The 13,642-nt window shown below is 41.8% G+C and overlaps 1 protein-coding gene across 2 annotated transcripts in view; it reads right to left on the bottom strand.

The window, feature by feature from the left end:
- The window catches only part of LOC133569819 (cadherin-20-like), a 38,893-nt gene extending 26,976 nt beyond the window's left edge, over positions 1-11,917 (bottom strand). For both annotated transcript variants that reach the window (XM_061922441.1, XM_061922442.1), the window contains exon 1: positions 11,691-11,917. In XM_061922441.1, coding sequence (XP_061778425.1) covers positions 11,691-11,873 — 183 coding nt within the window. In that variant the 5' untranslated portion in view covers positions 11,874-11,917. The remainder of the gene's footprint in view (positions 1-11,690) is intronic.
- Positions 11,918-13,642: the final 1,725 nt, after the last annotated feature.

Below are 13,642 nucleotides of genomic sequence, written 5' to 3'. Positions count from 1 at the left end.
TACTTTGTCCAGCTCCTTCTGGGGAATCCCGAGGCGTTCCCAGGTCAGCCTGGAGAGGGGGTGGGTACTGGTCCGGTGGTTGAAGTGCTGGCTGTCCAGAGTCTGGTCCGCTCGCCTGTGCATTAGTTGGGGATATCACTGCGCCGCTGACCTGTCTCCACTTGGGATGGTCTCCGGCTGGCCCCAATATGGACTGGAGTCTCACTATAATGTTAGATCCACTACGGACTGGACTCTCACAATATTATGTTAGATCCAGCATGGACTGGACTCTCATTATTATGTTAGATCCACTATGGACTGGAGTCTCACTATTATGTTAGATCCACTATGGACTGGACTCTCACAATATTATGTTGATCCACTATGGACTGGACTTTCACTATTATGTTAGATCCACTATGGACTGGACTCTCACTATTATGTTAGATCCACTATGGACTGGACTCTCACTATTATGTTAGATCCACTATGGACTGGACTCTCACACTGTTATGTTAGATCCACTATGGACTGGACTTTCACTATTATGTTAGATCCACTATGGACTGGACTCTCACTATTATGTTAGATCCACTATGGACTGGACTCTCACTATTATGTTAGATCCACTATGGACCGGATTCTCCCTATTATTTAAGATCCACTATGGACTGGACTCTCACTATTATGTTAGATCCACTACGGACTGGACTCTCCCTATTATGTTAGATCCACTATGGATTGGACTCTCCCTATTACGTTAGATCCACTATGGACTGGACTCTCACACTATTATGTTAGATCCACTATGGACTGGACTCTCCCTATTACGTTAGATCCACTATGGACTGGACTCTCACACTATTATGTTAGATCCACTATGGACTGGACTCTCACTATTATTATGTTAGATCCACTTGGACTGGACTCTCACACTATTATGTTAGATCCACTATGGACTGTACTCTCACTATTATGTTAGATCCACTATGGACTGGACTCTCACTATTATGTTAGATCCACTATGGACTGGACTCCCACACTATTACAGTATGTTAGATCCACTACGGACTGGACTCTCACACTATTATGTTAGATCCACTATGGACTGGACTCTCACTATTATGTTAGATCCACTATGGACTGGACTCTCACACTATTATGTTAGATCCACTATGGACTGGACTCTCCCTATTATGTTAGATCCACTATGGACTGGACTCTCACTATTATGTTAGATCCACTATAGACTGGACTCTCACTATTATGTCAGATCCACTATGGACTGGACTCCCACACTATTACAGTATGTTAGATCCACTACGGACTGGACTCTCACTATTATGTTAGATCCACTATGGACTGGACTCTCACTATTATGTTAGATCCACTATGGACTGGACTCTCACTATTATGTTGGATCCACTATGGACTGGACACTCACTATTATGTTAGATCCACTATGGACTGAACTCTCACACTATTATGTTAGATCCACTATGGACTGAACTCTCACTATTATGTTAGATCCACTATGGACTGGACTCTCACTATTATGTTAGATCCACTACGGACTGGACTTTCACTATTATGTTAGATCCAGTATGGACTGGACTCTCACTATTATTATGTTAGATCCACTATGGACTGGACTCTCCCCCTATTATGTTAGATCCACTATGGACTGGACTCTCACTATTATGTTAGATCCACTACGGACTGGACTCTCACTATTATGTTAGATCCACTATGGACTGGACTCTCCCTATTATGTTAGATCTACTATGGACTGGACTCTCACTATTATGTTAGATCCACTATGGACTGGACTCTCACTATTATGTTAGATCCACTATGGAATGGACTCTCACTATTATGTTAGCTCCACTATGGACTGGACTCTCACTATAATGTTTGATCCACTATGGACTGGACTCTCACTATTATGTTAGATCCACTATGGACTGGACTCCCACACTATTACAGTATGTTAGATCCACCACGGACTGGGCTCTCACTATTATGTTAGATCCACTATGGACTGGACTCTCACACTATTATGTTAGATCCACTATGGACTGGACTCTCACTATTATGTTAGATCCACTATGGAATATCATTTAAAATATAATTTATTTCAATTCTCAAGCATAAAACAATAGTAGGTATGAAAAACACTAACCTATTTATTATTAACCATCCACAAGGGACTTATGCAGTCTTGAAGTTGACGTGGACTACTAATTGGTCCTGGCGGGCACAATACTTTATTGAACTTGAAAATGCAATTTCTGTTATGCACTGGGAGATGGAGTTGACGGCACAGACACCAGGGGGAAATTAAAGCTTGAGGATTTAATAAATATGTAGGCAATATGTATAATAATCATAAACTATACTAACTAGAATGGAAAACCCAGGAGTGTGTTTGTGTGAGACTATGTGTATGGTTAGCTGAAGTGTGTGTTACCAAGTGTTGCCAGCGGAGGTGCTGGCACACCCGGCTGCCGGGGAAAAGTGGGTACGGGCCCGTGCTGTGACTATTGTTTTAAATAAATTGGGTGTGAATGCTGAAAAGCCCAAGCTGAACTGAAATGCTAACAGGTAGCACGCTAGCCAGATAGCGTCAGGCAAAAAAAAAATATGAACAGTTAGCATGCATCAAGTACCAAAATGCATGATTCTGAGGTGTACCTCTTCAAAAATATATGTAACAAACCTCTAACATGCTAACGTTAGCATGCGTCAAGTACTAGAATATATGACTGTGAGGTGTACATCTGAAAAAATTGCCAATAAAAATTAGCATGCTCATTTTTAGCATGTTTGCATGCTAACCAAACTATGAGACTGTGAGGTGCACAACCGCGAATTTAGCCGAAAAGCTAGCATGCTAACGTCAACATGCGGCGCCAAGAACCAAAATATTCGACCCCTGCAAAAATATATACCAAAAAAATTACGTTAGCATGTTAGCAATTGATTGACAATAGCAAGCATTTTAACAGGGTCAAATTACAGCTCAAAGAGGCCAAAATGACTTTTTTTTTTAAGGAAACTTTTGTTTTGAAGGGGTTTTTGCCAACTTCCTGTTGATTTTTGCTGAAGGATGTAAGTGTATGAAATGTAGGTCTAAGTCAGACCTACATAAAGGTTTTTGTTTCATGTCCCTACGACAATCCTAATGGAAGTTACAAGCAGTTTTGTTTGTGTTTTTTCCTAGGGGGCGCTAGAGCGCAATTTTGAGTTTTGGGTTTTGTTTTTTTAGTAGATGGCAATTTTCGCCAGTCCTGATGTGTGTGTCAAATTTGGTGAGTTTTGAAGCATTTTAAGGGGGTCAAATTACAGCTAAAAGAGGCAAGAATTACCTTGTTTTTAAGGAAACTTTTGTTTTGAAGGGGTTTTTGCCAACTTCCTGTTGATTTTTGCTGAAGAATGTTAGAGTATGACATGTAGGTCTAAGTCAGACCTACATAGAGGTTTTTGTTTCATGTCCCTACGACATTCCTAACGGAAGTTAAAAGCAGTTATGTCTGTTTTTTCCTAGGGGGCGCTAGAGCGCAATTTTGAGTTTTGGGTTTTGTTTTTTTCAGTAGATGGCAATTTTCGCCAGTCCTGATGTTTGTGTCAAATTTGGTGAGTTTTGAAGCATGTTAAGGGGGTCAAATTACAGCTAAAAGAGGCAAAAATTACTTTTTTTTAAGGAAACTTTGGTTCTGAAGGGGTTTTTGCCAACTTCCTGTTGATTTTTGCTGAAGGATGTAAGTGTATGAAATCTAGGTCTAAGTCAGACCTACATAGAGGTTTTTGTTTCATGTCCCTACGACATTCCTAATGGAAGTTACAAGCAGTTTTGTCTGTGTTTTTTCCTAGGGGGCGCTAGAGCGCAATTTTGAGTTTTGGGTTTTGTTTTTTTAATAGATTGCAATTTTCGCCAGTCCTGATGTGTGTCTCAAATTTGGTGAGTTTTGAAGCATTTTAACAGGGTCAAATTACAGCTCAAAGAGGCAAAAATGACATTTTTTTTTAGGGAAACCTTTGTTTTGAAGGGTTTTTTGCCAACTTCCTGTTGTTTTTGCTGAAGGATGCAAGTGTATATAATGTAGGTCTAAGTCAGACCTACATAGAGGTTTTTGTTTCATGTCCCTACGACATTAGTAACGGAAGTTACAAATAGTTTTGTTTGTGTTTTCTTCCCGAGAGCAGTTTTGTCAGTGTTTTATTCCAAGGGGGCGCTGGAGCGCAATTTTGAGTTTTGGGGTTTGGTTTTTTACTAGATCGCAATATTCGCCAGTCCTGATGTGTGTGTCCAGTTTGGTGAGTTTTGAAGCATTTTAAGGAGGTCAAATTACAGCTCAAAGAGGCAAAAATTACCTTTCTTTTTTTTTTAAAGGAAACTTTTGTTTTGAAGGGTTTTTTGCCAACTTCCTGTTGATTTTTGCTGAAGAATGTAAAAGTATGAAATGTAGGTCTAAGTCAGACCTACATAGAAGTTTTTGTTTCATGCCCCTACAACATTCCAAACGGAAGTTACAGGCAGTGTTGTCTGTGTTTTTTCCTAGGGGGCACTAGAGCGCAATTTTGAGTTTTGGGTTTTGTTTTTTTAGTAGATGGCAATTTTCGCCATTCCTGATGTTTGTGTCAAATTTAGTGAGTTTTGAAGCATGTTAAGGGGGTCAAATTACAGCTCAAAGAGGCAAAAATGACTTTTTTTTAAAGGAAACTTTTGTTTTGAAGGGGTTTTTGCCAACTTCCTGTTGATTTTTGTTGAAGAATGTTAGAGTGTGAAATGTAGGTCTAAGTCAGACCTACATAGAGGTTTTTGTTTCATGTCCCTACGACATTCCTAAAGGAAGTTAAAATCAGTTTTGTCTGTGTTTTTTCCTAGGTGGCGCTAGAGCACAATTTTGAGTTTTGGGTTTTGTTTTTTTAGTAGATGGCAATTTTCGCCAGTCCTGATGTGTGTGTCAAATTTGGTGAGTTTTAAAGCATTTTAACAGGGTCAAATTACAGCTCAAAGAGGCAAAAATGACCTTGTTTTTAAGGAAACTTTTGTTTTGAAGGGGTTTTTGCCAATTTCCTGTTGATTTTTGCTGAAGAATGTTAGAATATGAAATGTAGGTCTAAGTTAGACCTACATAGAGGTTTTTGTTTCATGTCCCTACGACATTCCTAACGGAAGTTAAAAGCAGTTATGTCTGTTTTTTCCTAGGGGGCTCTAGAGCGCAATTTTGAGTTTTGGGTTTTGCTTTTTTAGTAGATGGCAATTTTCGCCAGTCCTGATGTGTGTGTCAAATTTGGTGAGTTTTAAAGCATTTTAACAGGGTCAAATTACAGCTCAAAGAGGCAAAAATGACCTTGTTTTTAAGGAAACTTTTGTTTTGAAGGGGTTTTTGCCAATTTCCTGTTGATTTTTGCTGAAGAATGTTAGAATATGAAATGTAGGTCTAAGTTAGACCTACATAGAGGTTTTTGTTTCATGTCCCTACGACATTCCTAACGGAAGTTAAAAGCAGTTATGTCTGTTTTTTCCTAGGGGGCTCTAGAGCGCAATTTTGAGTTTTGGGTTTTGCTTTTTTAGTAGATGGCAATTTTCGCCAGTCCTGATGTGTGTGTCAAATTTGGTGAGTTTTGAAGCATTTTAACAGGGTCAAATTACAGCTCAAAGAGGCAAAAATGACCTTGTTTTTAAGGAAACTTTTGTTTTGAAGGGGTTTTTGCCAATTTCCTGTTGATTTTTGCTGAAGGATGTTAGAGTATGAAATGTAGGTCTAAGTCAGACCTACATAGAGGTTTTTGTTTCATGTCCCTACGACATTCCTAACGGAAGTTAAAAGCAGTTATGTCTGTTTTTTCCTAGGGGGCGCTAGAGCGCAATTTTGAGTTTTGGGTTTTTTTTTTTTTTAGTAGATGGCAATTTTCGCCAGTCCTGATGTTTGTGTCAAATTTGGTGAGTTTTGAAGCATTTTAAGGGGGTCAAATTACAGCTCAAATAGGCAAAAATGACTTTTTTTCAGGAAACTTTTTTTTGAAGGGGTTTTTGCCAACTTTTTGTTGATTTTTGCTGAAGGATGTAAGAGTATGACATGTAGGTCTAAGTTAGACCTACAGAGAGGTTTTTGTTTCATGTCCCTACGACATTCTTAACGGAAGTTACAAGCAGTTTTGTCTGTGTTTTTTCCTAGGGGGCACTAGAGCGCAATTTTGAGTTTTGGGTTTTGTTTTTTTAGTAGATGGCAATTTTCGCCATTCCTGATGTGTGTGTCAAATTTGGTGAGTTTTGAAGCATGTTAAGGGGGTCAAATTACAGCTCAAAGAGGCGGCGGTATAATAATAATAAAACCTTAGAAATACAATAGGGTCCTCTGTCCCAAAAGGACATTCGGTCCCTAAAAAGCAGCGAAATCAAAGCAAATCTTGACATCTCAAAGCCCAACATAAGCACCTTTTAACCCGGCCTCATAGAAATGATGTGTACAATAATGGCGGCCACTAATCACCGCCCGGTTTTGTTGCCGGGGGCAACGGTGCCGCGCTGGAAATCAGAAGCCTTTTGTGGCCAAATGGCAGCCTGTCGATGGGGAAAATCACTCGGCGCTTTGTCGAGGGGCCTCGGCGTCGTCAAACATCAGAACTAAATGGGCCCCTTGACGTCCGTCTTGTGTATAATCAACAGGAGCAACAATGGCTGCCCTCCGTCAGGAAGGTAATGCGGGTGTGATTGGGTCCTCAGCCTCGCAATATTCTCCAACAAAGGACGTCCATATTGGCTATTTCATCAACCCTCGACTCTGACCTGCACGCAGCTTCTTAACAGTTGAAAAGAGTTTTTATAATAAACACCTCCCAGTCAACTACTAGTAACATCACTCTGAGCCCGTTGACGTTCTAGAAACATAAGCGGCAGCTCAGCTCGCTCGCAGTCCTTGAGTTGAAGGCTAATTAGCTTTTAGCGTAACGCTAGCTCATTTTGCGGTATGTCTGTCACGGACAGCAAAGCCCTGTCTGTCTGAGAGAAAGACAAGCATTAGTGACCTACAGTTAACAACTAAGTTATTTCACTTTACCTTTTTAGTTTATGTAAATGAAGTGAAGTGAAGTGAATTATATTTATATAGCGCTTTTCTCAAGTGACTCAAAGCGCTTTACATAGTGAAACCCAATATCTAAGTTACATTTAAACCAGTGTGGGTGGCACTGGGAGCAGGTGGGTAAATTGTCTTGCCCAAGGACACAACGGCAGTGACTAGGATGGCGGAAGCGGGAATCGAACCTGCAACCCTCAAGTTGCTGGCACGGCCACTCTACCAACCGAGCTATGCCGCTATGCCGCCCCAATGAAGCATTCCTGTCTCTGATAGTTGATATAATAATGTAAGTGCATCATGAAGCCTACATGAACTCCATGGTGTTCAGTGATGAATAGTCTCTCCTATTGCTATTGTACTATTCCTTCCAGCTATAGTTGTTACGACTGGTAGGCATAGTGATGCCAAATTGGTCCCTTCGTGGATGCGTCGGCATGAACACAGCAACCGTAAGTTTAAATGATTTATTACACTTAACAAAAACAGACTATGAACAAAAACACTGGAGCTAACAGACAAAAATAAACCAAGGGCGCTAGCATGAAAGCTAGGAATGGAAAATACAAAAACTATACTTGGCACAAAAAAACATTCAGCATGAAAGCTGGAATATCGAGTGGCTTAGCGTAAGAGCTAGCGAGAAAATACATACGGGTAGTAGGCAGTCGTGAATGTTGCTCGAAGGCAAATAGGGGAGTAATCAAAAAGTGACAGGTGTGCAAAAACTGTGATTAGCAGGTGGGATCAATGAGCAACCATGGTGGCGGACTAAACAGGAAGTAAGAGTGTAGAACAACAGTGATACAACACCTGGAAGTATAAACCATATGTGGTGATCCAAGTAGCGGATCGCAACAATAGTTACGTGAATCATTAGTAATGTAGCGGTCTCGTTTTGAATGGCAGGGTCCCTGCTAACACATGTTGATAAAAATATGACATTTACGTTAAAAAATGCTGTAATAAATGAGGCATGATGAGTTGAGTCAACATGTGGCCCCCACTTTTAACTCTTTTTTTTCCCAAACAATTACTGCAAACACTTATTTACAGAAAGTCTTAAATTTGACTTAGTCATTATTTTGTCTTCGTAAGTCTATATTTACTAAGTCCAAATAAAGACCTACTTAGCATCTCAGGTAACCAGGACTGTTTTGTGTTTTGTTTTTACTTTACGGAAAAAAAATCGAGATATATATATGGTATTATTGCCATTCAGAATACGGAGCGGAAAACACAACCAAAAATTGTAGGCTTTTTCATGCGACGAAGCCGGCCTACTTCACAACAGTCTGTAGTTTATTGCCCCCCCCCCCCCCCCCCCCCCCCACCCAGCCCCTTCCCCGTCCGTCTCACACACACACACACACACACACACACACACACACACACACACACACACACACACACACACACACACACACACACACACACACACACACACACACACACACACACACACACACTCCTCCGCTCATTAGGGCATTTTTTTCTCCCCTCGCTCCCAAACGGATGAACGCTTAATACCGCAACAGCGCCAGAGTCCATCACGCCAATGTCAGTTCCAGTTGAACAGGATTTTTAGGATCAAGGCTGCGGATTGTTGGGAACCGGGTGGTGATCCTCTAGCTTTCTGCTCGGCTTGCCATTGGATGAGGATGAGACCTACCAGACCTAATAAGAACCGTGAATCATCATCGATATATTGGCTCGCATTCCAACAGCCGCATTTAAAAAAAAAAAAAAGCCCAACAAGACTATCTATGCCAGAGCTGGGCAAATATTTTGACTCGGGGGCCACATTGCTGTAAATATCTGCTGTACAGTATGTGTGTGTAGAGGTTGCCCTCTATTGGATTCTCCTGACCCAAGTTGGATCAAATCTTTCATTTTCATACACCAGTATGGTTTGCTTTTCAGCAGTAATAGTTAGGCCAGATTGTCTCTCTCTCACTCCAACTCCAACCCTGCTGTCTCGGCCCGGCTGCTGCCAATAAGCATGGCAGGTGATTGGATGATTAATCCCAGCTGGGTAATCCAATCGCCTGCCAGTTGTGCTTCGAGGCCGGTCCTTCCACACCATACTTGCCAACCCGTGCCCCTCCCGAAAATCTCCCGGGGCAACCATTCTCCCGAATTTCTCCCGATTTCCACCCACACAATAATATCGGTGGCCTTTAGCATCCTCTCTCACTCGACTATTATATTTGTCTCCGTTATCCATGGGTTTATTTATAACCTATAAAGTAGGCAGGCACGGAGCTATTTCTCAGTTTATTCCAGCCGGCACGTTAATACACTGACGCACAACATCCCGATTCCCATCATGCATTGCTTCAAAACTAGGGCAAGTAGTAATGTCCAAAAAACATAACAGAGACGAAGCAGAAAAACGAAGAAGGGACGTGGTGTCGACGAGTGAGAAGAAGAAGTACGCTCGCAAGTTCCAAAATGATTGGAAAAAATATATATTTTCAGTTCATCCAGGACAGCTCGAAGGGGAAGGGGTACGGTGCCTGCAAATTTTGTAGATCAGACTTCTCCCTTGAACACGGTGGCTGAACGGATATACTCATTCATGAGTATATCGGCAAACGAGCAGTGGGGCAGGGCACGCTGGAGCCTGGCCCAAGATGGCGGCAAGGAGGCGGAGACGACGACTGAGCGGAGAGGCAGGACATGCCGGGAGCGACGCTACAAGCGAGATCAGGTGCGTGGCTCGCACACCGGGAGACAATTAACGTATCTCCTCTCAGCGTATAAAAGGGGAGAAGGAAGAGATAATGAGGCAGAAGGAGGTGGAGAGCACGCAACAGCGACTGAAGAGCAAGAGCGACAGAACGCAAGACGGCGACGACGGCGCAAAAGACTTTCTTTATTTGAAAAAATCAAGTAGAGTCAAACCTGCAAAAAGCAATGTCCTTCCTTGGTGGTCAGTGGAACCCGCACGACGACGACAAGAGACTGTCACATTTGGCGCCCAACCCGGAAGGACCATATATATATGTAAAAAAACTTGAAAATATATTTAATTCATAAATTATTCTCGATTCAACACGATTCTTGACTTAAACCCATTTTTTGCTATGTGTTATTCGGTATAATAGTTATAGTCAAAACTAATATAGTAATGAATCAAAAACTGCACTACACCCTGTTTGAAAAGTAAAGCTTGTTGGTTTTACAAGCAGAGGAGCACGTTCGGCGGCGCACGATCACCGAGTACTCACAAGCAGGTGAAGTTATGACACTGAAACGCCCTCAGGAAGAGGTGCTTTAAGACATGGCTAGCTAGCAGCTAAAATTCATCCGCAATCAGGAAGTGTTTCAGCTAAGTCTCTTACAAGTATCATAATCACCGCAGGACGAGGAATAGCGAAGCATGCTTCACTACACACCGTGGGAGGATACAATATCTCACCGGCGTCACAATGTAAACAAACGCCAAGGGGTGGATCTACACCTGACATCCACTGTAATGATACCAAGTACAAGAGCGTATCTAGTCGATACTACTATCAATATTTTTTTATCGTCACCATTTTTTTTTTCTTTTCTTATTTATATTATATTTTTATTATGTTGTGTCGGTTTCAAACTCGCACAGGAAAGAGATTGAACCCTTCTGATTAAAAGGTGCGGAAAAAGTTTGTCTAACTGCTCCGGTTTTGGATTTTACGAGCCTTCAAAGAACCACTGCGCTGATGCTGCTGCCGTCTCAAGATGGCCGCTTAAAAGCAGGCAGCACCAGAGTGACCACACAATGCAGAGAAGGTAGGTAGTGTGCGGGTAAAGATATGTTGTCTGGGTGAAAGAGCGAGGCACCAGTTTGACTCCAGGATGCAGAGAAGGTAGGTAATGTACAGGTAAAGATATGTTGTCTGGGTGAAAGAAGGAGGCACCAGTTTGACTCCAGGATACAGAGAAGGTAGGTAATGTGCAGGTAAAGATATGTTGTCTGGGTGAAAGAAGGAGGCACCAGTTTTACTCCAGGATACAGATAAGGTAGGTAATGTGCAGGTAAAGATATGTTGTCTGGGTGAAAGAGCGAGGCATCAGTTTGACACCAGGATACAGAGAAGGTAGGTAATGTGCAGGTAAAGATATGTTGTCTGGGTGATGGCAGGAAGCACCAGCATGTATGGGTGAAAGAAAGAAGCACCAGTGTGACCCCAGGATGCAGGGAAGGTAGGTAATGTGCAGGTAAAGATATGTTGTCTGGGTGAAAGAAGGAGGCACCAGTTTGACACCAGGATACAGAGGAAGTAGGTAATGTGCAGGTAAAGATATGTTGTCTGGGTGAAAGAAGGAGGCACCAGTTTGACACCAGGATACAGAGGAAGTAGGTAATGTGCAGGTAAAGATATGTTGTCTGGGTGATGGCAGGAAGCACCAGCGTGTATGGGTGAAAGAAAGAAGCACCAGTGTGACCCCAGGATGCAGGGAAGGTAGGTAATGTGCAGGTAAAGATATGTTGTCTGGGTGATGGCAGGAAGCACCAGCGTGTATGGGTGAAAGAAAGAAGCACCAGTGTGACCCCAGGATGCAGAGAAGGTAGGTAATGTGCAGGTAAAGATATGTTGAATGGGTAAAGGGCAAGAGTCCCTCGCGTGTACCAACCTTGCCGATGTAAAGCGGGTCGAGCCCGGTGTACTCCTCCAGCACGAAAAACTGGTTCCACACCCAGCCCCGCTTGACCCTGTTGACCCGGTGGGCGGAGCTGCCGGCCAGAAGACCGAGCAGGGCGAGCGTCACGCGCAACCACGTGCGGCCCGGCGCTGCGAGCGGTCGCCGGGGTTCCATGTTGAAGCCGAGCGCCCTGCCGTCACTCTCGTCCTTTTGTCGGGTGTGCTGGAAGAAAAGAGGGTAGCATGAGAAAATGACCTATAAAGTAAAGATCGATCCATGTGTGTTTTTCAGGGCCGATACCAACTATCAGTCATCAAGAAGGCCGAATTTATTTAAACATGAATATTATACGTCAAGAACATAATTTTTTTTAGGAAGCCTCACACCAGTAGTGACGTAATGTTTTATGCATGTTGTGTTTAATTTAGGACCAAAAACATTTTAAAAAGTTTCAAAATATGTCAAATCTCCTGGGAAAATTGGCAAAAATATGACATTTCTCTACATCACAATAACTCTCCATCTACTCTCTTTTATAGCAGTTTATGGATTTATTACATTTTAAGGTTTCCTTGTCAACATTTAAATAAAAAATAAAAAATCCTGGGCTCCTTAAAGTAGTTTATATAGGACGTCATTTCCTCCTGGATGTTACAGAAAGTATGAGAATGTGTGAGCTGCTGCCTGATCTTCTTTACTTATATTATAAGTCTCTTATATTTTCAAGTTATTTACACAAAAAGTCGGATTTTCCATCTATCCATCTTTGTGGTGTTGTTATATGATTGAATCACCGAACACGAAACGCGACGCCAGTGGTCCCCAAACTACGGCCTGCCCACGTCCAAAATGTGGCCCGCGGGATTCTTTAAAAAAAAAAAAAAAAAAAATATATTTTTAATCTGTCCTTCCCGGCACATTCATCAATCCATTTTCTGCCGCTTGTTACATTTGGGGCAAATCATACCGTCCAAAAATGCTTTTGCCCATCGACAACGTGACGTCAAGTGTGTGCTCTTTCAGTGACCAAATTGTTGGGGAAACGGGTGTCTGGTCAAGAAGAAAGATGCTCTGAACCCGGTCAGTCTATATATATATATATATATATATATATATATATATATATATATATATATATATATATATATATATATATATATATATATATATATATATATATATATATGTCAGGAAAAAACACATAGGCTATCTCATCCCTCTAAGCCTGTTTCGCAGGTTTCCCTGCTCTTCAGGGGATTTACCCAACGTATATTCCGTTTTACCCCGGTATTGAGCACAGGAAACTGATGAACTGCAGTAACCTTGATTATATATATATACATATATATATACATACATAAATACATTTATGTATACATATATATATATACACACACACACACACAAACACACACACACACACACACACATATATATATATAGTTGTTTTTTTTAACCCAATGTGGCCTCTGGGTCACATTGGGTTGTCGTGGGACTTGATGGCTGAAAAACATACCGCCGGAATGGGCGGTATAGCTCGTTTGGTAGAGTGGCTGTGCCAGCAACACGATGGTTCCAGGTTCGATCCCCGCTTCTGCCAACCTGGTCCTTGGGCAAGACACTTTACCCACCTGCTCCCAGTGCCACCCACACTGCTTTAACAATGTAACTTAGATATTTGGTTTCAGAATGTAAAGTGATTTGAGTCACTAGAAAAAAAAAGCACTATGTAAATACAGTTAAAAACCTGTAAAGAATGACAAAAAATGTATATTCCCCCTCAAAAAGTGGACGTTTTGACAGGTGAGCAGAGGGTACGCAATGGAAGCCACCGGCGCTGGAAAAACGAGAGAAAGAAGGGGGATAGCCATCTGAACGCCTGTGTGGAGCAGGATTCTCACAAGAACTAAAATAAATGCAGATATCAGATGTCAAAACATCTG

The sequence above is a fragment of the Nerophis ophidion genome, linkage group LG15 (assembly GCF_033978795.1).
Source record: "Nerophis ophidion isolate RoL-2023_Sa linkage group LG15, RoL_Noph_v1.0, whole genome shotgun sequence".
Lineage (NCBI taxonomy): Eukaryota > Metazoa > Chordata > Actinopteri > Syngnathiformes > Syngnathidae > Nerophis > Nerophis ophidion.
The sequence above is the reverse complement of the archived record's forward strand: the minus strand, read 5'-3'. Positions and strand labels throughout refer to the sequence as shown.